Here is a 24,219-nt window from a genome sequence, read left to right on the forward strand (position 1 = left end):
TTATAATATTAGTTAGGGTTTCACCATGTAGGCTAAAATACTATTTAGGGTTGATAGTAGTATCCATGGGTGGCAGTAACCATTTACCATCAACCAAACCTCCAACCATCAATCATCATCATCATCAACCCATTACTGTCCCACTGCTGGGCACGGGTCTCCTCGCAGAATGAGAAGGATAAGGCCATAGTCCCCCTCTCTGGCCAAGTGCATATTGGTAGACTTCACATACGTTTGAGATTTTTTTTATAAATCTCTCAGGTTACGTTGTTTTCCTTGACCGCTTAAGCAAGTGATAAATACTTTCTAATACGCACATATTTTTAAAAATTACAGGTGCGTGCCTGGGATTTGAACCTCGGACCCCTCGATCGAGAGGCCGAATTTCTTAACCACTAGGCTATCACTGCAAGCCATCAATCATTGACTATCTTCCGTCAACTGACGAAGGCATGGGGCATAATCCACCACGCTGCTCCATTACAGACATGAAAATCCTACATAAAATCGCTAAATTACAAAAGAAAGGCGGTTCCTTTATATGTAATACAAAAGGCACATTATATCAAATCAAACACATTTTAGAATAATGTAGTCATTTAATAATAAGGCAATTATTATATTTACAATGTATTCAATAGAAAACAAACGGTAAAGAGTAACTTACAGTAATACAATATTTAATTAATACTTAGTTTTTTTTTTTTATTTTTTACAAAGATGCCTTATCAATTTATTTATTGATGTCTCTTACTGAGATTAATATTTTTCAGGCGTATAATGTGTATTGTCTCATTATTTGAAACGCAGAAGTGCTTTACGCTTAACATGTGTATGGTATTTCTATTTTTGAAAATTCTGATGATAAAAATGATATCCTTCTTTTTTCTTGAATATAGCGAGCATGTAGTCCATTTCAGTCCATGCAATAATCACTAGATTGATTTAACGTTTGATCACAGGTTCGTTGCTACGCCTGAGGATTTCGTCCGAACGAATAAGTATATAATTTCTTACCGCATCCTTTAAAGCTGTAAACATAGATGTGACGGTGGTGCCTCTACAGTGGAATTACGAAGGGTTCTACCCAGGTATGACCCCCTATGACCTCGCGACCCAGGGGCCTCGCGTCTCTAGCGGTCAACGAAACACAAAAGAACGGAATGAACCCATCACTGAAATACGCATTTGTCGAACAAGTTTATGTAACACTATCTATGCCCCGCGGTTTCAACCGCGTTAAAAAGACACGCGGGGCACAGCTAGTTCTAAAATATAAGTAGTCTAAGTTACTCCTTGTCACGTCGGCTACCTGCCAATAAAATTCCCGTCAAAAACGGTTTAGCCATTTCAGAGATTAGCTAGTACAAACAGACATACAGACAAAACATTTTATAAATGTTATTTTGGTGTATGTGTATTCATATGCATGGAGTAAAAAGCGGTTATTTCGATGTTATTTATAATCTATACAAGATTTGTAATTTTTTGTAAAATTGATAACTTTTTAGACGAGGGGCTTCCATTCCACGTTTCGCCGCGGGTCTCCGACGAGCTTACTGCCACTGGTTCTCAAAGTTCAAAGTTCGTGTTATCGTGTAACAGCGGCGATAGCAGCGGCCCGCGCTCTCAAGCTGCTGGTAAGCGCCGCGGCGGCGACGTCGCCCGAAGCATCCTTCAGCGCACCGCGCGGCAACTCGTTGTATATCACGAACGCCGCTAGCATCCGCTTCAGGTCGTCATCCGCTGAACTTATTTTCCTGCAAACACAATCAAATCAGTCAAAGTCAAATCAAATCAAATAACGGTTCTTTGCAAGTAAAAATGGCAATTTTCCAGGAGAGCCAGTTTAAAATTAAACAATGTTTTTGTTTCGAAATATTTTATTTAAATGAGAATTAAAAATGATAAATACAATTATAAATAGTTATGTATATAACCACAGTACTGTTAGGACACATTAAAATAGGAAATATTTGGGATTAAATTGTATCTTTAACAGAAAAATGAATTTTGAGTTGTATCATTCTTCTTGCAATGAAGCGATATATTTTATTCTTTTTATTTATAATATAGGAGTAGCAGACAAGCGTGCTGACCATCTGATTGTAAATGGCTACTGCACATGGACACCTGTAATCAACTCAAGATAGGATTAGATATTCCTGGCTGAGGTCGGCCACAGAGGCACCACTACCCCTGAGGACTAAGCTAAAACGCCTCGGAAAAGTATGTCTCCCTTACCTCACCCTTCAAAACAGAACACAGCAACTCTTAACACTGCTGTTATGAGGCAGAAATAGGTGTGGCGGTGGTGCCGCCGGAGTCGTACCACAAAGAGTTCTACCACCTTCAAAGTAACTTGAAGGTAGGAATATCTCAGGTAGGAATATCTAATCCTATCTGGGGTTGATTACAAATGTCCATGGGCGGCAGTAGCCACTTACCATCAGGTGGACTGCGTGCTCGTCTGCTACTCCTATATTATAAAAAGAAAAAAAAAACTGTACAAAACTCATTTCGAACGTCAATAAATTTTAATAATAACTAGCTGGCCCGGCAAACGTAGTGTTGCCATGTAAATAAAAAAATGTTAAGGGTGTACAACCCTTATCACTTAGGGATATGAAAAATAGATAGCCGATTCTCAGACGTACCGAATATGCATATAAAATTTGGTGAAAATCGGTAAAGCCGTTTCGGAGGAGTACGGTAACTAACATTGTGACACGAGAATTTTATATATAAGATAGATCTATCCAATGTTTTATCAACCAAACATCGTAACCAAATTATGGATAATTGAATATTAATATAGACTTAATTTTTCGGAATAGCACCGTATCGTTGTCGACTTCAGATAGGAATCTAATCTTATCTGGAATTGATTACAGATGTCTGTGAGCGTCAGTGGTCACTTAACATCAAGTGGACATACAAGGTTTCCTACTTCATTAATTAAAAAAGCATTTAATGATTCATTACTAAACATTATTCATATTAATATAGTTAAATATAACTAAATATTTTAAAACATAAATCACAATAAATTTATCTCTATTAAAATTAATTCCATTTTTGTCCACATTATTATGTCAATAACTTGAATATGTTAATTATATTAAAAACCTTACTATTATATAGATTTAGGTAAAAGCAATGGTATGTAATTCTGTTTCATGGTCGAAGGATCCGAGATTCAAATCCTAGGCACGCATCACTAATTTTCCAAAGTTATATGCGTATTACAAATTAACTATCATTTGCTTAAACGGTGAAGGAAAATGTCATGAGGAAACCTGAACACTTGTGAAATCTAAAAAAAAATATACAAAGATATATGAAGTATTGGTAGACAATACGCACTTAGCCGATTGCGATGGACTATGGCCTAATCCTTCTCATTCAGAGAGGAGACCCGTACTCAGCAGTGAAACAGTAATGGGTTGATGACGATTGTTAACGATATTAGAGTCCGCGCCAAACTTCTAGTCCGCTCTGAACATAGAAACAAGTCGCGTCGCAACAGCAAATTGTAGATATTAGCGGGACGAAGACAGCGCGGTACCCCCCGGCACCCCCCGCTGCCCGCTCTCGCCCGCGGGGACACCGCAGTTAGTGTGCCCTTACGCTGCTACGGAGTATATGCTTGTAGTTGTGTTCGACCGCATTGGCTCTCTGACTACATATGCGCGCAACAACTACATAGCGGACTAGAAGTTTGGCGCGGACCATACCTCTGCGTCTATCATTTGTCATAACATCACAAGCATGTAAAGGTGGTAGAACACTTTGTGGTTCGACTTCGGCGGCACCACCGCCACACCTATTTCTGCCCCGTAACAGGAGTGTTAAGCGCTGCTGACTTTGGTTTTGAAGGGTGTGGTAAGAGAGACATACTTTTCCGAGGCGTTTCAGCTTAGTCCTCAGGGGTAGCGGCGCATCTGTAGCCGACCTCAGGTAGGAATATCTAATCCTATCTGATTACAGATGTCTATGCGCGGCAGTAGCCACTTACCATCAGGTCTGCATGCTCGTCTGCTACTCATAGGAGTATAGGAATAGTCTTATATTATAAAAAAAATCATACCTAGCCCCCGTCACTCCGAGATACCGCTTCAAGTACGGCATGATGTTCGTCGCCCAGCCGTCGAACACCGCGGCCACACGTTGGTTGACGGCGAGCGCGAACTCAGTGGACAGCAGCGGCTCGGGCGGCGAGTCACCGTCCACACGCATGGCGGACCGCGCGCGGAGCTCGCGGGCTTCGGTGTGCGCGAGGAGGAGGCGGGTTTGCCACGCGTGATACGATGTTGGTGTACGGGACATTGTTTTTATTATCTGGAATAAAATTTAAAAGTAGAACCAGTATAATTCGACCGATATGTAAAGTCTACAATTTCCACTTGACCAGTGCCGTTTATGGCCTAAGCCCTAAGTTTTAGGCCTAACATTCTGAGATGAGACCCGTGCCCTGCAGTGGGAGAGTAATGGGTTGATGATGATGATGATGATGAAGATAATGATGAATACAAAAATCCAATAGCTCGCACTATGATTAAATTATTTATAATTTCTTTTTTATATATTACAATAATAGTTACAATGCTATATGTTTAAACAATGTCAAATGTTTAATTTACTGCGTGGTCGAGATACATTTAAATCAAATCAAATCAAATAACTTTAGTGTGGAACATAGTTTTAAAAACAGGTGTGGATTGGGTTATTGTCCACCATATTCCGGCCTCATGGGCATACAATATTATTATTATATATTATACTAACATTATTACAGAAAATTATAACTATTATTAATATTAACATTAAACATTACCGGACTCACTCATTTAAAGTCAATATGTATATTAATTAATCATTTATCAGTAATTTTATCATTCAAAAATTCGTCAATTATATAATAGCATTTATCTACAAGAAACTTATGAAGTGTATTTTTGAAAAAGTTTATATCAGTAATGGTACGTATCGATCTAGGCAAACTATTGTATATGATTGGAGCTTTTCCGACAACGCTTTGTTTGAATAGATGGGTTTTGCATGCTACAGTATAGAGTTTATCTTCATGCCGAGCTCTAGTATGGAATTCAAATAACTCTTTATTCAACATTTAATCTACATTTCATTCGGTTAAGACCAAGACTTATTTACAAAATATATTTATTTTAAGAAATCTAAATCCTTGCGCCACCTAATTGATGTGGCAGAACTAACAAAACAAGCTAGTAATTTTGTAAAATAACTCACATTCAAAAATGAGGTCCAAATGGGCAACGCGCACAATATATCCTTAACCACACATTCGTACGTGACCATACTCAAGCTCTGCACATATTCTTGCTCCTCCTTACTATATCGCCTACACACGCAGGTCTTCGGCACCAAAACTTCGTTCTTCACACCTTTCCGCTTCTTCGATATGTGTAGACAGTCCGCGCAAATGTTTGGACCAACATTTGTGTCGATGGCCAAGTAATGTTTGACGAAGTTTTTCACTTTGTCGTCGTTAGTGAATAGCTGGATGTTTTCTGGGGTGACGGACCAAATGTTGGCCTTGTCGAGAGTCAATGTTTGAGCCAATATTGTGAGGAAGCCCAACGGGTCATCGAGGTAAGATAGGCAGCCAGCGCGTTGCTTTATGTCGATGCACCAAGTGTAATCCAGGAATGTTCTGAAAATTGGAAAGATATCAGTATACTTAAGTTTCAATTTTATGTATTAAGACTGAAAATGACAAGGTGTGTACAATCTACAAATTCACGAGTTGAGTTGAGTTGATTAGCAGTAAAGCAAAACTAGAGACAGACTGGCAAGCTCATGTTGGTAGATAAAACCCCTTATGGTTCATCAACTTCTGCCTTACAATGGCAGTGCTAGGGAACTGATTTGGGGTGCGTTATAGCCGAAGACAATTGTACAAATTAAAACCAGATTTCTATTTTTTTTTTATAATATACGAGTAGCACACGCGTATGCAATCCACTCATGGTATGTGTCTACTGCCGCTCATAGACACCTGTTACTTACTTCAGGTAGGAGTCCAATTTTATTAAATATCGATTACATATCCATAAACGACAAGACCACCAAACTACTTCATTTCTATAAAAAATGTATTATATATTGACTGACTTGAGTTGATCCCAGTTGTGGTCCCGATGGAAGGTGATGGGCCAATAACGTGGATCGGCGATGCGCACCTCGCGCAGCGTGCTCAGCTCCGGGATCATACAGGGCGCCTTTAGCTCCTTCACTACGCCAGACAGGTCGATCACCTAGAATATTCAATGAAATGAAAAAAAAATTAACAAAAAATACAACCGACTTCTATGTCACTACAAAGTAAACAATAATTCAAATAAATGTTGGTTTAGTACATATTTCTGAAGTCGGCGCCCAATATATTTCGTTGGATAACGGTGTAAACATCGTGTCTGATCCTCATCATATTTACATGGGACAACTTGTAGCAACTGTCCACACACGAAATTAAAGGCATTAGAATAGGTTCGTAAACGGCGAAGTTATGGCTGTTATATTTACATGGGTGGAGGAGTTGCCCTCATTTTCTCCAGAACCCATCGATGGATCCTAACCATATTTAAGTGGGACCAACTTCCAGCTTGTATCTACACAATAAGAAAGAATTATTAAAATCGGTACACTAACGGCGGAGTAATTCGTGTACATACATAAAAAAAAAGATACCGGCCGAATTGATAACCACCTCCTTTTTGAAGTCGGTTAATGAAATATATTTTTTTTTTGTATAGGCCAACGGCGGCACTTACTTACAAATTGTCAGTTACATAATTTTTCTCAAACTACTACCGGATCGGAACGAATTAACATCGTTTCCAAAAGGTTTATTATCCGCAATTTTATCTTTCAGCTAGTAAGTAGTACACGGGTAGTTTAATTACACTTTTCTTACTAGTTATTAATTAGTTGTTTAGAACTTTAGTTATCAGTAATAACACAGGAGATAATAACCTTTAAAAAAAACCAAGTATCATCCAAATGTAGTGTGCGTAAGACTCATACTTATAAGTTAGGTTAAGTTCGATATTAAACAGTAATAATAAAGACATCAAACTATAAACACGCCTCTTCAATACCACTCGAGCTTGCCTTCACTACACAAATTGGCTCAGTAGTTTATGAGAAAATCACGGACATAAAAGCTAACATACATATCGGTCGAATACAGAACCTCCTTTTTGAAGTCGGTTAAAAAGAAATACCCGTGTGATCCAGGATTAACATGATTATAAATACAGACAGGCAACACACACAATATTTTTAAGTACCTGAATATGAGCGTAGCACAATTTCCCCGTATCCAAGTCTCGTGGCAAAATAAGTCTGGATTCAACAGCAAGAACATACAAATGCCGGAACGCTTGCAGGTGATATCTGTAAGGGGAATAATGATATGAAAGGTTATACAAAAGATAACAGGTTATGTCTACTTTTACTGAAATTAACATGAAATGTATAGATGGCGCTTTAGTTTATAAATATATACATAATATTATGTACTTATATGACTTTAGACTAATACTCTAGTGGAATTGTAAAATTTTAATATGCAACGTGTATTCACGATAGGCAGTTTTAATTTCTTTACTATTGTAAGGTAAGCGCGATGTCGCCATAGCTTCGACCGAAAAGTGATTATATGATATTTCGCTAAAATAAACTAAATTACTTCACCAAATTTAATTGTTATAGCGTCATCTAGTTTAAAGTCTATAACAAAATTCCATTCAATTATACTTTTCGTATGTCAGCTGTTTCGTATATAAATGTTACCTATTATCTTCGCTATGAGTAGGGAACTTTGGGAAGAATGCCGCGAGTAGGGCTGCCACCGCTGTTGGAGTGGAAGCTAACGTGGATCGACCTCCTCCGAGGAACAACAGCCCTATTGTGCAGTGGACCGCCATCTTTAATAGTTTAATAAGTAAACATGAGTAATATATTCATTTCTAGGGTATCTTTGTGAATTATTTTTACCTTGTGTAAATGAAAAAAACTATGTATTGTGTGTGAATTTTACTAATTGCACTAGGTTGCTGTGCCAGCATAGCATGCTCACAATTAATGCGAGCGATGCCTAAATAGAGATGCACTCCATTCAAACTGCTTTCGATTCTTTATTCTGGAATATTCATTGAATCAAATTGCACATTTTTTATTTAAATATATCATCCTAAATGAGAGTAGTGTGACCTCTAAAATATGTAAAGGGATTATAAATTCTTTAAGAAAATGCTTTCTACACTCACATTCCCACACTAGGATTCTCTGTATCGTGGGTGTCATGTACACACACACAGACAAATACAGAAACACAAAACTTAAATTAGTCATTTAGAATTTTATCTGGCCGGGATCGAACCCGGGACCCTCTGCGCATCAGTTTTGTATTGGTGACCGTTAATATTAAACGTTACCTGTCCGCCGTGCGTGAGCGCGGGCGGCGACGAGCGCGGCGGCGTGGGGATGCGCGCGCGCAGCCGCCTGCATATCCGCATCACCGACACATCACCGCGACCCGCCATTATCTGAAACATTTACGATTTCTCCTTACATATTGTATAATAAGAAGTTAAGTAAATGTATATATGTAAAGAATATTAAATAAATCTAAACGGCGTATTAATTAATGTCATTTTTATTTTAATATCAGTGGACACACCCCAACATTTACATTACATATGGGGATCCCTTATGAAGTTTTTGATTGTGTTTGTATTTCTCCGTAGTTGACGATCCTTGCCAAGCGTATGTGAATGTGTGTGTGTGTGTGTGTGTGTGAGTGTCTCTATATGACAGAAAAAGTGTGATTGCTCTTATGCGTACATACGTATCAGCGTTCTCGGATACAAGCTTGCTCGTGTATTTTTCTACATATGTACTAGTGCAATGTATAGATAGACCCACCATGCCGGCAGCCAGCAAACACACGCCCAGACACGTCTCCAAAGTAGCCCCACCAGCCAACTCCGCTAGCGCTCACCTCGTCAGCAATAATCGCACGAAATGTAGCGCCACGTCGCGAACGTCCTCGTCCCCGAAGCCGACGATGCTTGCTGAGCTTTTGTGAATATTTGTGTGTGTGTGTAAGTGTGTGTAAGACAGAGTGAGTGTATGTGAAAGAAAGAGAACATGTGTGTAAGTGCTCGTACGCATGCATACATATGTGCGTGATTACGTGCAAGCGTGCTCATATAAGTATATTATATACTTATTTATATGGGTTACACAGTAAAATAGTAAATAGGTTATTAATCAATAGTCTTTTTATTAATATACTCACCATACCGGCAGCGAGCAGACACACGCACAAACACGTCTCGAGCGTAGCCCCACCAGCTAACTCCGCGAGCGCTCGCCTCGTCAGCAATAAGCGCACGAAGTGTAGCGCCGCGTCGCGAGCGTCTTCGTCGCCGGAGCCCGCGAACCGGAGCCCTAAGGCGAACGTCGCGCCCGCTATTATGTTGCAATACGCCTGGCTGGAGAGAAAAGGGGAGAGTTATTTGCGAATTTGAACTACGATTAATTAACAGAAGACCAGATTCATTACAGTACGAAAATATTTTCTTATTTTTACATAAACGTACTTGCTTTTAGGTAAACGCTTTATGAAGGCATGTCCTTTTTTAGATGCTTCATGGATTTTTACACATAAGGTGTTATTGGATCTGTCTTAACCGTTGGAGAAGCTATAATTTTTCTTTAATAAAGCAGACGGATTTTTTCCTTTATAATAATTAAAAGTGATATAATATTCCTTATGTACTTACTTCATAGCTTCGTAATCAATATTATCTTCTGTCGGTTTAACGAAACAATAAGGTTTTATCGTGTCAGGCACTTGATCTTCGATCCATTCTTCACTCGCCTCTATACTGTCCCATAACACTAGCCCTGAAAATAAAATGATATAATAAATATTTAAATGCTTTAACGAGACTGTAGAAAACACCGTAACAGAATTGAAACTGCTAATATTTTCTCATAACGTTTTCAAAGGTATCTGAAAGGTGACTGCAACATATGTTTAATTTTTCTTGTTTGGCACTGGTCTCTCACTTTGGCACTGGCACGTCAGTCCCCGTTCAGTCAGCATGTGCCCAACACATGCGGCTGCGGCGCATGCGGCAAGGGTGGGGCGTGACGTCACGTACCTCGCGCGATGATCCGCAGCATGAGCAGGTCGGGGCGCACGAAGTCCAGCAGGTAGGCGGTGCGCGGCGTGACGTCACGTACCTCGCGCGATGATCCGCAGCATGAGCAGGTCGGGGCGCACGAAGTCCAGCAGGTAGGCGGTGCGCGGCGTGACGTCACGTACCTCGCGCGATGATCCGCAGCATGAGCAGGTCGGGGCGCACGAAGTCCAGCAGGTAGGCGGTGCGCGGCGTGACGTCACGTACCTCGCGCGATGATCCGCAGCATGAGCAGGTCGGGGCGCACGAAGTCCAGCAGGTAGGCGGTGCGCGGCGTGACGTCACGTACCTCGCGCGATGATCCGCAGCATGAGCAGGTCGGGGCGCACGAAGTCCAGCAGGTAGGCGGTGCGCGGCGTGACGTCACGTACCTCGCGCGATGATCCGCAGCATGAGCAGGTCGGGGCGCACGAAGTCCAGCAGGTAGGCGGTGCGCGGCGTGACGTCACGTACCTCGCGCGATGATCCGCAGCATGAGCAGGTCGGGGCGCACGAAGTCCAGCAGGTAGGCGGTGCGCGGCGTGACGTCACGTACCTCGCGCGATGATCCGCAGCATGAGCAGGTCGGGGCGCACGAAGTCCAGCAGGTAGGCGGTGCGCGGCGTGACGTCACGTACCTCGCGCGATGATCCGCAGCATGAGCAGGTCGGGGCGCACGAAGTCCAGCAGGTAGGCGGTGCGCGGCGTGACGTCACGTACCTCGCGCGATGATCCGCAGCATGAGCAGGTCGGGGCGCACGAAGTCCAGCAGGTAGGCGGTGCGCGGCGTGACGTCACGTACCTCGCGCGATGATCCGCAGCATGAGCAGGTCGGGGCGCACGAAGTCCAGCAGGTAGGCGGTGCGCGGCGTGACGTCACGTACCTCGCGCGATGATCCGCAGCATGAGCAGGTCGGGGCGCACGAAGTCCAGCAGGTAGGCGGTGCGCGGCGTGACGTCACGTACCTCGCGCGATGATCCGCAGCATGAGCAGGTCGGGGCGCACGAAGTCCAGCAGGTAGGCGGTGCGCGGCGGCTGCAGCCAGTCGGCGAGCGCGGCGCTGTTGGAGCGCATGTAGATGAGGCCGAGCGCGACGGTGGCGCCCGGTGACGTCACGTCCAGGTTCACGGTGGCGCCCTCGCGGATCGCGAACGAGCCCTGCTTGTACTTCTCCTTCTGGCTACCTGTTGAGTCACAAATCAAAACATTTTCCTGTTAAATCCCGTAAGCGGTCCTGTCTTCTATTGTCCCTCTAGGCATTTCTGATTTTTTTTCAAACACTATTTGTAAATATATTAAATTTGTTTTTTAAGAAGCGTCCCAGTACTTATATAACATTTAAGAAAGTTTATCCATCCAAATAAATTATAACAGAGACCAAATAAAATATGTATTACATCCGCTCGTAACTTCGTCGCACGCTATAAGAACACACAAATCTGTTTTAGGAAAAAGTGTAAGTTCAATAAGCCGCAACCTTACGTAACACATATCTGTTTTAAAATACAACTCCAATGAACTCTCCCAACGTACCGGTAAGTCCCCTACGGTCGCCCCCCAGCATGTAGGTGCGCAGACGGGGCGCCAGGTGCTCCAGGTGCGGCGTGCCGGGCTCCGTGCGCAGGCACACCATGCCCAGCGCCAGCCCCGCCGCTAGGGCGTAGCCCTCGCGCTCCACGCAGTTCTCCATCTCCGGACCGGGGGGCTTGCCTGACGACAGAGGAAATTATGGGTATTATGTTATTAGTTCGTCGTCAAATTATTACTGTGCCACTATTGGACACGGGTGTCCTCTCAATGTGAAAGACGAGAGTAGCGCCCATTTTGGAATTGGAAGATATTTTTTTAGGACTCTCCAAAATTTTCAAAAGGACAATTACAGAGCAATCGGGTAGGAATAAGATGGAAAGTAAATAATAGCGTTAAGAAAGTAAATTTATAAAACTAGAAAAACCCAGATCAGGCATTATCCCTCAAACGGCTTTTGCACAAATTTTCGCGGGGCACTTTACAACCCACTACGAGAAAGACTAATAGTACTATAAGCAAGTCAAAAAATTAGAAATCATTTCATTTTTTACATATACTTTGATACATCGGCACGCACAACTTCCTGTCTACACTTAAAACACTGATCTGTATCTCTAAACATCCCTAAAAATATAATTTCAGTCAATCATAATTCTCACCGATCTCATTGAGCAACACCTGCGCATAGTGCGCGTGTCCGGTGCCCTGGTAGAGCAGGCCCAGCGCCAGCAGCGCCGCCACGAGGATGCCTTGCTGGATGTCCAGCTCGATGGACGTGGGCGGCAGCAGCGGCTCCAGGTGGATGCTCATTATCTTCGTCGCTTGCACGTCCATTGTGCCTGGATTACAAGATTAAGTTTATCTTTGATTAGTAATTAATTATCACTTGCTTATTCGGTGAAGAAAGACATCATGAAAAAACCTGAATACCTGAGAAATCTTAAAAAAAAATTCAGAGGTACGTGAAGTCTAACAATTCGTACTTGGTCAGCGCGGTGGACTATGACCTAATCCTTCTCATTCTGAGAGGAGATACGTGTCCAACAGTCGGACAGTATTGAGTTGATGATGATTTATCTTTGAATTTTAAAATTAAGATACATCCAATCCTCATGTAGTATAGATGGAATCACATACACGTAGTTCCAAATTACGTAGGGTGAATTTTTCAATTGGGTGGTGAAAAGCTAAATTGATACGTATAAAAAGTAGCGAAAATTCCGAAAGAAACAAAAGAGATTTCAATAATAATTATTCATACAACACAATAATATAAAAAAAGACTACCCAGGAATCAAACCAATGAAAAAACACATCCTAAGAGATCACATAAAAAAAATTTTTAACAAAAAATACAACCGACTTCTATGTCACTATAAAGTAAAAAAATAATTGAAATAAATGTTGGTTTAGTACATATTTGTGAAGTCGGCGCTTAATATATTTAGTTGGATAACGATGTAAACAGCGTGTCTAATATGAGCGCCGACTTCAGAAATATATTAGAACCCACTCTGATCCTCATCATATTTAAATGGGACCAACTGGTAGCAATTGTCCACACACGAAATTAAAGGCATTAAAATAGGTTCATAAACGGCGAAGTTATGGCTGTTATATTTACATGGGTGGAGGAGTTCCCCTCATTTTCTCCAGAACCCATCGATGGATTCTAACCATATTTAAATGGGACCAATTTCCAGCTCATCCCTACACAATAAAAAAAGAATTATTAAAATCGGTCCACTAACGGCGGAGTAATTCGTGTACATACATAAAAAAAAGAAGATACCGGCCGAATTGATAACCACCTCCTTTTTGAAGTCGGTTAATAAAATATAAGGATCAAGTTCTCGAAAAAAGTGACAAATGCAATTTATAGGAAAACGCAAAATTTTAGAAAAATACAATTTCCTTCCTTAAATTAACATATTAGGCCTTAACTAACCAATTTATCTACTGTGTATTCATTTAAAACTAATGGATAGATGGACGTACGGAGTAATATGACCGTAATTGTCAATACTTACCTCTATAAGCCGCAGCGAGCCCTAACAACAGTCCTACGCTGATCATCTCATTACACTTGACGAGGTACTCGTACATATTCATGAAAGGCATGTCACGTAAGTGCCCGTTGAGGCCCAGCGCCAGCAGGAACCCGGCGTGCTCCGTCGACATGTCTTGAGTACCCTGGGGTAAGGGTTATGTGTTACATCTCTTTGTTTATTTAATTGAAATAGTTAACAAATATGTAGTGTATCTGATAGTTTGTAGTCCTAGCCAGGTAAGATATCTTAGGTTTATGTAATTAGCGAACAAAAATGCAGTAGACCAAATGCTAAGTGACCACCCATGCTTGTATTCAACTCAGATGTGATTACAATTTTGCCGAATCATCACGGATGCGTTCCTACTCATTTAGACAAATTTGACGCCATTTTAAAGTATCGCTCTTCCAAAATATAGCACTTACATTTATTTAGCATTGAACTTTTTAGGCAAAAAATAGGTGTGACAGTGGTATCACCAAAGTGGAACCAAAACGGGTTCTACTACCTTAATAAATGCTATCGAAGCATGAATAATGAATTTTCCTTTAACACACCTCAAAGCAGAACACATTTAAGGCTCTTGTTATAAAGCAGAACTATAAAATATTGTAATAAACCAAAGTGGTTGTACCCTCAACATACCCTAGGCTTGTTATATATAATCCAGCTGGAATCAATACTCCCTCCGGTCATGGGCACGAGCGCGAGCCCCGCCGCCACGCCGCAGTGGAAGCTCGGCCACTGCAGGCAGTGGGCATCTCCCAATGCGATGCTACTACAGCGGGGCGGCGGCCCGCGGCCCGCTACGCACAGCTTGGCCAGCTGCAGCGGCTCCGTGGGGGAGCAGGGGAGGCTGCGGAGTGTCACCATGCCCCTGGAAACAAATTGATGTATGTTATTGAAGGGAAAGCTCTGGATTTTTTTACGAGAAACAAAAGCTCCAAGGACATCCACTATGGATAAAGGTTTAGAAAACCAGCGTTTTAGTAAAACAAATAGATGAACACAGTCATCCCTTCTAGAATCAAAAATTACATCCTATTGATATATTAAAAAAATCATGTAGCTAAAATGCAGGATTCGAAAAATTGAGAATTTCATTATGTCTTTACTTCTCTAATGTGTCTACTTACATACATGTCTGAAATATCTTCTCTTAAATTATCACTTACATAATTTAGTAACACTTCATTATAAGTTCTTAACCAATAAAAATGTAACTCATAAAAGTAAAGAAACGTCATTCAAATGTATAGACAATTACTAACCTTGCTACAGGCAACGCCATTGTCCTAGTGCTGATAGCGTACAGATGCTTCTCCTGCTCCTCAATGAAGTCGTGGTCAGACACTTCTGGTCGTTGTGTTAGGTTGATAGTCACCGGTATTGATGACTGGAGAAGGTTGAACACCTCTGTCATTCTGTCACATAAAAAAAACATTTTTTCGTCACCAGTTAATGTTACGGTTGTCATGTTTTAGAGACCCTGAAATCAGCTCCAAAAATATTTTTTTGAGTTCAAGATGTTCAAAAAAATTATCAAAAAATAATACATTCTTAAACTATTTCTTTGTCATTTTATCATTTTTCAGATTAAAAAAACAACTAAAAATTCAAACAAATTTTATAATTTTCAATGTTAAAGAAATTTAAGTCACCTATGATCCCTTGGATAGAGTAGCCGGAGTAACTTGGTCTTAAGATGCTCCATCCCGGTATGGGCTTCTCCATCCTCATTCTTCTGAGTGGGGTCAGCTAGCGGCTTATTGACCAACGTGTAGACTGTCTCTTTCTCTAATACTTCTAATGCTAATGCTGGAAGATGAAATTTTGTTTATTGTTAGCTTGGAAACAAAACCGCAAGAATGTCTTCAGGATCTAAACCTATCACGAAGGTATATGAGAAAAACGGGCTGAGGAGATAAATTGTTAAGCCCGCTCCACATTCTCGCGAGAATGCGAAAAAAGCACGAGAAACGAGAAGGTGGAGCCGATATAAATCGGGTTTAGGCGGCAGAAAAGAATGACTATGAATACTAAATTCTTATTTTATAATTAAAACATCGCCCTAAATATTGCTGCAGGTCCAGCTTGCAATAGCATCTGGTGAAGAAAAAAAAAATCACTCACACTCCATATACTCCGAGGTGGTTTTGATCTTGTCCGCGGTATCCGCCTGCAACGCCAGGTCCTCGCGCATCGCTAGAGCGTAGGCCTCGCGGGGCCACCGCGGCGGGGGCTCCGCTTTGCACCGCGCGAACACTGTTAGCAGCGCGAGGCCGAGCGCGGGAGGGAGTTGCTCGATGTCGCGGGGAGTTATACCTGGTAAGTTGAGAAGTTTTTATTGAGGTCGTGTTCTGATCAGGAAAAGAAGATGATATTGGTAATTGTGAGAAAATGATTTTAAAGACATGTTAAATGTGTCAAATTTCAAAAATATTGGTGTTATAAAGCAAAAATTGTAACGAGTTGTACTAGATCCTTTAAATTGGCTTTATTTATAACTTACTCAAACAATTTTGCAGCAGATGCGTTGCTACCCCCAAGGACTAAGCTGGAACGCCTGAGAAAAGTATGTCTCCCTTACCACACCCTTCAAACCAGAACACAGTAGCTCTGAACACTGTTGTTAATTACACGGATATTGATGTTGCGGTGGCGTCTTTTAATTCGAGCTACAGTGGCTAATACCGTCATTAAATATTTTCAAACCTTATTAGGTTCTTAAGGTTTATAAGGGTGACTTTTATTTATTATTTTGATTTTCTTTAGCTCCTTACAATACCGGGATTATCGCGGAATCCCGGTATTACGAGAGAACCGGGATTACATTTTCCTAGTTGCAGCGTACCTCTCTCGCAGGCGGTGAGCACGGCCTGCGCGGCCAGGGCGGGCGCGTGCGGGCGCGGCGCGGGCCGGGCGCGCGGCGTGCTGGCCGCCAGCGCGTCCCGCCCGCTGATCGTCTGCACGCCCGCCGACACACCGAAACCCGCCGTTGTCAGGATCTGGGGACGAGTGCGTTTTTGTAAATAGAGCCACGACAAAGTGCCTTATAGGTCCCAAAACACTATTGTGACGTGGATTCGTCGGAGAAAGTATAAGTGAAAACACGTACTCGTATTCTAATATTTTATCTTAAAGACTCATGCACTTAAGGGTGAGAGGGGATCTAGTTAAAATCTAAAATTTATCAGCAAAGAAAAAAACAGTACTCCTAATTAATAATTATTTCATATTTCTTTGCTGTGCAAATATTGTATACTATACAATATATACTAATAATATAATATTTATCTAAAAAAAAACCATCCCCATGTAATACAACTTACAGAAGAAATATGCCCAAGAAATATTTTAATTCAATCTGTAGACAAAAAGGGATAACACTTCAACAACTAACTATTCATACAGAACTTCTATTGTATAAGAAACTGAAAACAGATGTAGATTGATTCAAGAGGACTGCACAATCATTCGTTCCTTCAATACATGCCTTATTTATATAAATAAAACACATACCTCGATAATATCCCGCGACATAGTATTCACATCAGACAAATACGGATAGAAGCCGACATCGACATCCATCAACACCGAGTTCAAGTAACTGAACACATTCGGTGGTTCCGCACAGAAGTAGTTCGGTTGTACCAACTTCTTCAGCACATTCTCCGACATCTGAGAATCTTCCTCGTCGAACTCTAACGCGTACTCCGTAGGGAAGTCCAGCCAGTAGTGGTTGACATACTTCTCCAAACGCAAGTCCTTCGCTATTTGATACAAAAATGAGGAAAGAGGCTTTGAGTCTGTGTGTAAAAGTGTGTTAAGTTTTATGTCTTCGTATACTAGATGGAAGGAGTAGAACACTTGTAAGGTGTATGGGAATAGTAGTGCATTGGTGTTGAATTGTACTGGCTTTTCTACGTCATCAGAGTCAATAGTCTTCCCCGTCCTACAAGTTTTGGACTCAGATGGGATCGGATTCAAATTCAACATATTCGCAAGAGAATTCCCGATAGTTTTATGCAGTTTTGAGTTCAGCAAGTATTCCCAATCGTCCGGAGTCCCATCGCTTGATGCTCTCTGTTTCTTCGTGACAACTTCTCCGTGTTCCTCGTCCGTGATCTGATTCAGTTTCTCCAGGTCGTAGCCGAGTAGGGAAAGGAGTAGATTGGAGAACATCGACCACTCTTGCTCAGGTGTTAAGTCTTGTGTACCTGGCGCGTTGCGGACTCCGTACCATTTTATGATCACCTAAAATGTGAAGAAAAATAAAGACATAGTATAAAGAAACGTTGATGTTTTTGCTTTTGTTCGAGTCATAGTATTTATCCAAAACTAACAGTGATCTTAAAAGGGTTGTTTGTAACATTTAATTCTCTTTCTTACCTGCATTGTAACATCTTTGGGTAATGTGGCTCCGAGGGCGGAGCAGCATCGATTTATAAGCGATGAGCATGTGACTGTTGGAAGCTCTATACGGTAGAGCTGACCAGCTTCAAAAGAAAGAGTCATTCGGTTGCCAGTCGCATCGCAGAGACCACGCAAACCTAAAAATAATAAAATTCGGTGTTAATTATTGATACCGTGAAATTTAATAAAAAATATTTTTTTTAAAATAGGTGCAGTTTATTACTCGTGGGGCGCGTACGGTGACGCTAGGAATCGCCCCAGCACGCCGCCGTGCACTAAGTGTATGTGGACAGTGCCGATTGTATCGTATACTCACACTAGCCGTCCCGGCCGAGCGTCCTCGCGTGGGTATAACGGGGTACGGGCACCAATAGATGCAGAGTGGGTTCGCCGGGCGCCTACAGCGACGCCCGCAGTCGCGCCTGCATACCACTTACATCGACTACGTGCGGGGATATCGTGCCGGTCGCCCTGTGCACTCACCCAGGCTGTCCCGGTCGGGCGCGCGCGCGGGGGGATGGTGCGGCACGGGGGACAGCAGGTGCAGCGCGGGGTCGTCGGGCGCGTCGCGGCGCGCGGGCAGCAGCGAGCTGCGCCGCGGGAAGGGCGAGGGGAAGGCGCGCGCGTACGGCGACGCCAGCAGCCGCGCCAGCACGCCGCCCACGTGCACCTGGGGGCATGTGGTGTAACTTGGGCTCACTGCAGTACTTTTAGTTATAGTCCGCGCCAGAGTGCTAGTCTCCTCTGAATATAGAAATGAATCGCGTCGACACATCAAACTGTATGACTACATCTGCTAGCAACAACTTCAGAGCAGACTAGCAGTATGGCGGGGACTATACTTAATTTATTAAAAAAAAAAAATAACATACAAATTAAATTATGAACTTTTTCCTGACAGAATTATAGTGGCAAACGGGCATACAGTCAACCAGTTGATAAGCAGCTATTACTCATGGATATCTATAATCAACCTCAGATTTAATTGGAATCCTAATCAAGATCTGCCAATGATGTCTTGCAAGCCCTTATGTTGGTCTGGTTAGAAAAGTATGCTAACCACATCTTTCAAACCAGAACAGCAGTGCTTACCTCTGATGTACAGAAATATGTGAGAATGGTGCCCCAAAAGTAAAATCACAAATGGGTACATATGGGTAAACCTTACCTTACCAACCACAGAGTTCCCAGACTGCAAAATAATGTTCCCAGATTCATCAATCAAGGCAATCATTTTCAAATGATCCAATACCACCGCGTCTTTCGCTAACACTGTCGAAACTGAACCCACAATCAAATTGGTTTTTGTAGACTGTCCATGAGCGTGTGACTTCTGCAGTCTCATAATCTGTAGCTTATTCACACCAGCTACTTTCACCATGAAGCACAGAAAATCGTGTCCCACTAAGTCTGTATGTAGAAACGTCTTCATTTCATTTGGACTTTCTAGAGGATCTCGCCGAATAACTTGGCTGTCGGTCCAGATGTGATCCAAGCATATATCTGGGTAAAGAGGGAGTGATGGTGGCGCTGCAACCGTCGTGTTACCCATCATTGAGGTAGAAGACGTTTGTCCTATCGACGCGTGAGGAGATAACCCTTGTTGATGGAATATATTCGCCATTGGACTGTTTTGTCGTGACCGAGTCGGTGTTGAGAGACCCTTTTTGGACTGTAAAGGACTGCCTCCGATCCAACTTGTCGCGTTTCTGCCAGCACTGTGCATTGGACTGCCTACAAAGTCATAGGATTGGCTGAACATTGTGGAACAGTTGTTCATATTAGGGCACATGGTTAGACACTCATCTCGAACCGCTTTACGGATTTTCCATAACGAATGTGTACCCAGCTTCCAGTCGTAAATTAATATTATGCTAGGGTCAGTGCTAACGAAAATTATTTGGAGGTCACCGTCATTGTAGTATTGCAAGCCTTGAGCGGACGATTTCATTAAAATGGGCGTGACTTCGTCTAATGGATGTGACAAGGAGAAGCACGTTGGCAGCGGGCATTCTTGGTCATATCCATACAAAGATTCCGCTCGTAACTTCGCGCTCATGTTTGCAGGGAAAGTTCTGGACTTTGAAAAAGTACTATTATGAGATTCATTCAGCTTATGAAAGGATGTTGGGAAGACCGAATTGTGAAAGGCAGGTGTTGCATCTTTTTCCAAAAATACACCATATTTCATCGGCCATACTTTCTTCACTTGAAAGGGTATATTTGTTATGTACTCTCTGCCGTCAGTAGCAAACACTCTCATGCACTTGTTATCAATTAGGATTATCGATGGCATTACTTTACTCTCTATATGTTCTGTAGTATCTTCGATTTTGATATTTTTCTTGACATCGCCTATTTGTGAGTTTAGGGCATCAATAAGCATGGTGTTGTTAATGGAGACATGGAAGTCTGCAAAGGCTGCATGTTTGATGGGATTTTCGATAGTATAACAAGCAATAGTTTCCCTATGCTCTGCACCTGACAATTTTGTAGCTGGTGTTGAAATCAGACCTGGAAATAAGCCATAAGTAAAATGTTATTGACTTTTAAAGTATCACGCATACAAAAGAAGCCAATTTCAATTTGAAAAGATTTTCTCAAGAATTTTCAGAATCAAAAAATTTTATGAGTATGGCAATAATACAAAATATGTAATAACAATGAGTTTACGAATATAATTAATATTGACCTATATAAAAATGTATAGTTCATAAAGAATATTCAATTTCTATTTCTATTGCTCAAGTATATATTACTAATTCTTTACTGAATGTTATGGCTGTCTGAAAAGATCTGTAATACCCTTAATCACACCTAAAGTACGTTTGCTTAAATTTCTCACCTTTTGACCAAACAGCAGTACATCCCTTCACATACAGCTCCTCTTCATACGAACAGTCTGTTTTTGGATTCAACGGTTTCGTCTTCGAACCTTTACTCTGTGCCGAGGACAAGTTAAACTTCTTAGACATATTGCTGGAACTGTTAGCACTACCACCCTGGGAGGTACCGGCTGACCCTGGGTCATCTTTCTTGCTACCCATGAGCTCTGACTTAATGGATATGTTGAAGTCGTTCTTCAAACGGCTTGGTGGTCTGAAGGAGTCGCAGTACTCAAACTTTGACTCTTTTGGAGATTCAGGTCGGTCGGTGACATCTAAAAGAATACATAAATGTTTTATGCATATTGTAATAATTAACTTTAAGGAACATTAGTAATAAATAATTTTCTTTTCTTTTTATTTAGATGGCATAGGTGACAAAGACTATTTCTTAAAAAGTTTAACACTTGCTTGCATGGTACATGGTTACACAGGCTTCACTTACAAGAGAGAGTAGGTGTGCATGTTTGCGCTAAGTATTATAAGCTATTATTGTAAACAAAGTTTTAAGGATGTAAGAAGATGGAACCATTTTTTTTCCCATAAACAACCTCAGATAGAACTCTTATTTTGGATTAATTATAGATGGCCATGGGCAGTAGCTACTTACAATCAGGTGAACTGGATGCTCATTTGTAAGTTTAATATTACGAAGAAAAGAAGTTTTATACTGATACTAAAGACAAATTAATCATACCATCGCTCCTGTAATACACCTCCCGGATGCACCACCACTCTGCCTCATCACTCTCCTTGGTCTCCAAGAGGCTCTCGTCCTTGATGGCGAAGTTGGTCAGCTTGTAGAGCAAGGAGTTCTCTGAGGCAGACGTGTTGTGCCCCTTGCTGTAGATCTGACCCGGATGCTTAGCCAACACTGTCCTGCCGTGAGGCACAAACTCCTGGAAAGTCAGTACTTTATATTTAGATTTTTTATTAGGTACGAGCAACTAACTTGGAGTCCCTCTGATGGCCAACTGGTTAGTACCGCTCAGGGACTGTATCTAGGATGTATAAGCAACTTCAGGTGGTATTACACTATTACTTGAAGTTGATTAAAGAATTCTGCTGTACAATAGTCATTGAAATAGGAAATTGATGTTTGAAGATCTATAGTTGGTAGAACCCTTGGTGATTTTACTTCAGTGGCAACTACTAATCCTATTTCTGCCTTATATCAACAGTGTTGAGCATTATTATGTTCTAGTTTAAAAGTGGTCATAAGAAAACACAAACAACATTCCAACTTAGTCCTCGTGTACAAACGCATCTGAGATTTATCTCAGACTGGGTTCCAATTTTGTTTCTGTTTAATTGCAGATATTCATGAGGCAGTGACCATTAACCACAAGGTGATTTGTTAACTCAATTGGTAGATTTATTAACTCAACTTCATAAGATATAAAATCTTGACAATGCAACTATTGAACTGTTGTGGTAACAAAACAGGTAAATTTCAAGTTTTAAATGTTGTATTGCATCCAATAAACACAGACGTGAGTATAAGACATAATAAACAAAACGTTTGTTTACCAAAGGTTCAGAGGCGGCGATCATTGTTTCTTCATCCAGATTTGAAGCTATATATTATCAACGTCCAATCATAAGCATATAAAAGTGTTGTATAGTAAAATGTTGGTGAAATCTGCTTAAAATAAAATAAGAAGAGCTTCGCGGAGAAACAGAAAATTCAAACGCCGTTTCCCGCACTGACAATCAGTGTCATTCAGTGTCATGTCATTGTAATCGCATTTGACAATTGCTACATGAAGATGGTTTTTAGTTTTTGTGCTACTTGATGATATCTTTACACAGCCATGTAATATTATATAAATACAAAACTTTAATATTGTTGCCAAAAATAATATTTAAATTGCAATAATTGAAGTTAAATAAAATTAAAATAATTTATATAATTAATAATGATTATGATTATATTTATTAAACTACTGTCAATACTTAGTACTAGGGGAAATCCCATAATCCATAACTTATTACTTAATGACTAATGTGTACTATGGAAACTTCTGTTACACCTAATCTAAACACTAAAGTAGCATATTGCATAAGTATATCGCGATATGCAAACAATAATATGATATAGTAAACTGTGTATTAGTTTTGGTAGTTCCCCGTTGGACACAATACACATAGCTTTTTAGTAAAATATTGTAATAAGTATTTATAATTAGTACCTACTGTTATCGTCGTTAATAAGAAGCTTGGATATTAACGATATCACATTTTTATAACGTTACATTAAAGTAATAAGTGACACATTTGATACTACAGTTTAAAAACAGATGCGGGTAGGTGAAGTGGAGACGACTCCTTGGCGGCGCTCGAATTAACAGAGAGCGACATTCTGGTTGGAGACTTCAGCAAGAGCAGTCGAATAACGGAGATATTTGTGTAGTTATAATACTTCTAATCACTAATGTGAACTTACTTACGTATAATTGTTATATCGTTACTCTGTACCGTTTATGTGACTATATTATTACATGATTTCAAGACCTTCAAGATGACTTTGATTTCACTACCTATTGATTTCAAACCGTTTGCCCCTCCGTTTTTGATTTTCGCTTCTTTCTGCTTTATAATACTGCAGTTGTTGTATGAACAATTAAAAAACACGAAACTTTTTAATTTAGTCCTCGTGGGTGTTTCTACACACCTGAGATCGACCTCAAGTAGTAGCTCAACAATTCTATTCGGGGTTAATTAATGCTCAATACTTGAATTAGGTAGGTACTTAAAAAATAACCAATAAGCAGCCAGGCAATTACGTCATATTTATTATCAGACAAGTAGGTATGTTGAATATTAATAGAGATTGCCTTATCAAAACTATTTATACTATGCTCTTCACAAAGTAATTATAGTAACTAATTATTAGTAATGGGAAAAATTAATTGCATGATATACATAAGTAGGCAGTGTAAGTACCAAATTTTTATAGAGCTGCCTGTTATAATATACTATCGTACCAATATAATGTTGTCTATAATAGTTATATATACATACTATATAATTAAACCGCCAGGGATTATACTCATATTTAGAAGTATTGTGCAATTTGATGAAATCTTAAATCCTATGTA

At 40.8% G+C, this 24,219-nt stretch overlaps 1 protein-coding gene across 1 annotated transcript; it reads right to left on the reverse strand.

The window, feature by feature from the left end:
• Positions 1-1,489: 1,489 nt before the first annotated feature.
• shtd (anaphase promoting complex subunit 1) lies at positions 1,490-22,845 on the reverse strand. Its single transcript, XM_073092488.1, has 25 exons — positions 22,649-22,845; positions 21,816-22,017; positions 21,079-21,393; positions 19,402-20,747; positions 18,717-18,903; positions 18,210-18,370; positions 17,340-18,074; positions 16,672-16,825; positions 15,951-16,142; positions 15,479-15,635; positions 15,089-15,241; positions 14,463-14,694; positions 13,797-13,959; positions 12,426-12,605; positions 11,770-11,946; positions 11,202-11,420; positions 9,834-9,957; positions 9,347-9,542; positions 8,481-8,591; positions 7,837-7,970; positions 7,332-7,437; positions 6,154-6,296; positions 5,269-5,692; positions 4,091-4,341; positions 1,490-1,760 (listed from the first exon to the last, which is right to left on the reverse strand). The coding sequence occupies exons 1-25, from the start codon at positions 22,670-22,672 to the stop codon at positions 1,592-1,594; spliced, it is 6,255 nt and encodes a 2,084-aa protein (XP_072948589.1). The 5' UTR covers positions 22,673-22,845; the 3' UTR covers positions 1,490-1,591.
• Positions 22,846-24,219: the final 1,374 nt, after the last annotated feature.

Source organism: Epargyreus clarus, unplaced genomic scaffold (assembly GCF_041222505.1).
Source record: "Epargyreus clarus isolate Ecla_fem2 unplaced genomic scaffold, WU_Ecla_fem_2.2 ptg000001l, whole genome shotgun sequence".
Classification (NCBI taxonomy): Eukaryota; Metazoa; Arthropoda; class Insecta; order Lepidoptera; family Hesperiidae; genus Epargyreus; species Epargyreus clarus.

Bases quoted from the DNA above. Each gene is read 5' to 3' on its own strand.
- shtd (XM_073092488.1), bottom strand. From the start codon at position 22,672: ATGATCGCCGCCTCTGAACCTTTG. The intron at 16,826-17,339 runs GTATGTGTTTTA...ACTCGTCCCCAG, and splicing joins TGTCGCGGGATATTATCGAG to ATCCTGACAACGGCGGGTTT. The intron at 15,636-15,950 runs GTGAGTGATTTT...TTCATCTTCCAG, and splicing joins CACCTCGGAGTATATGGAGT to CATTAGCATTAGAAGTATTA.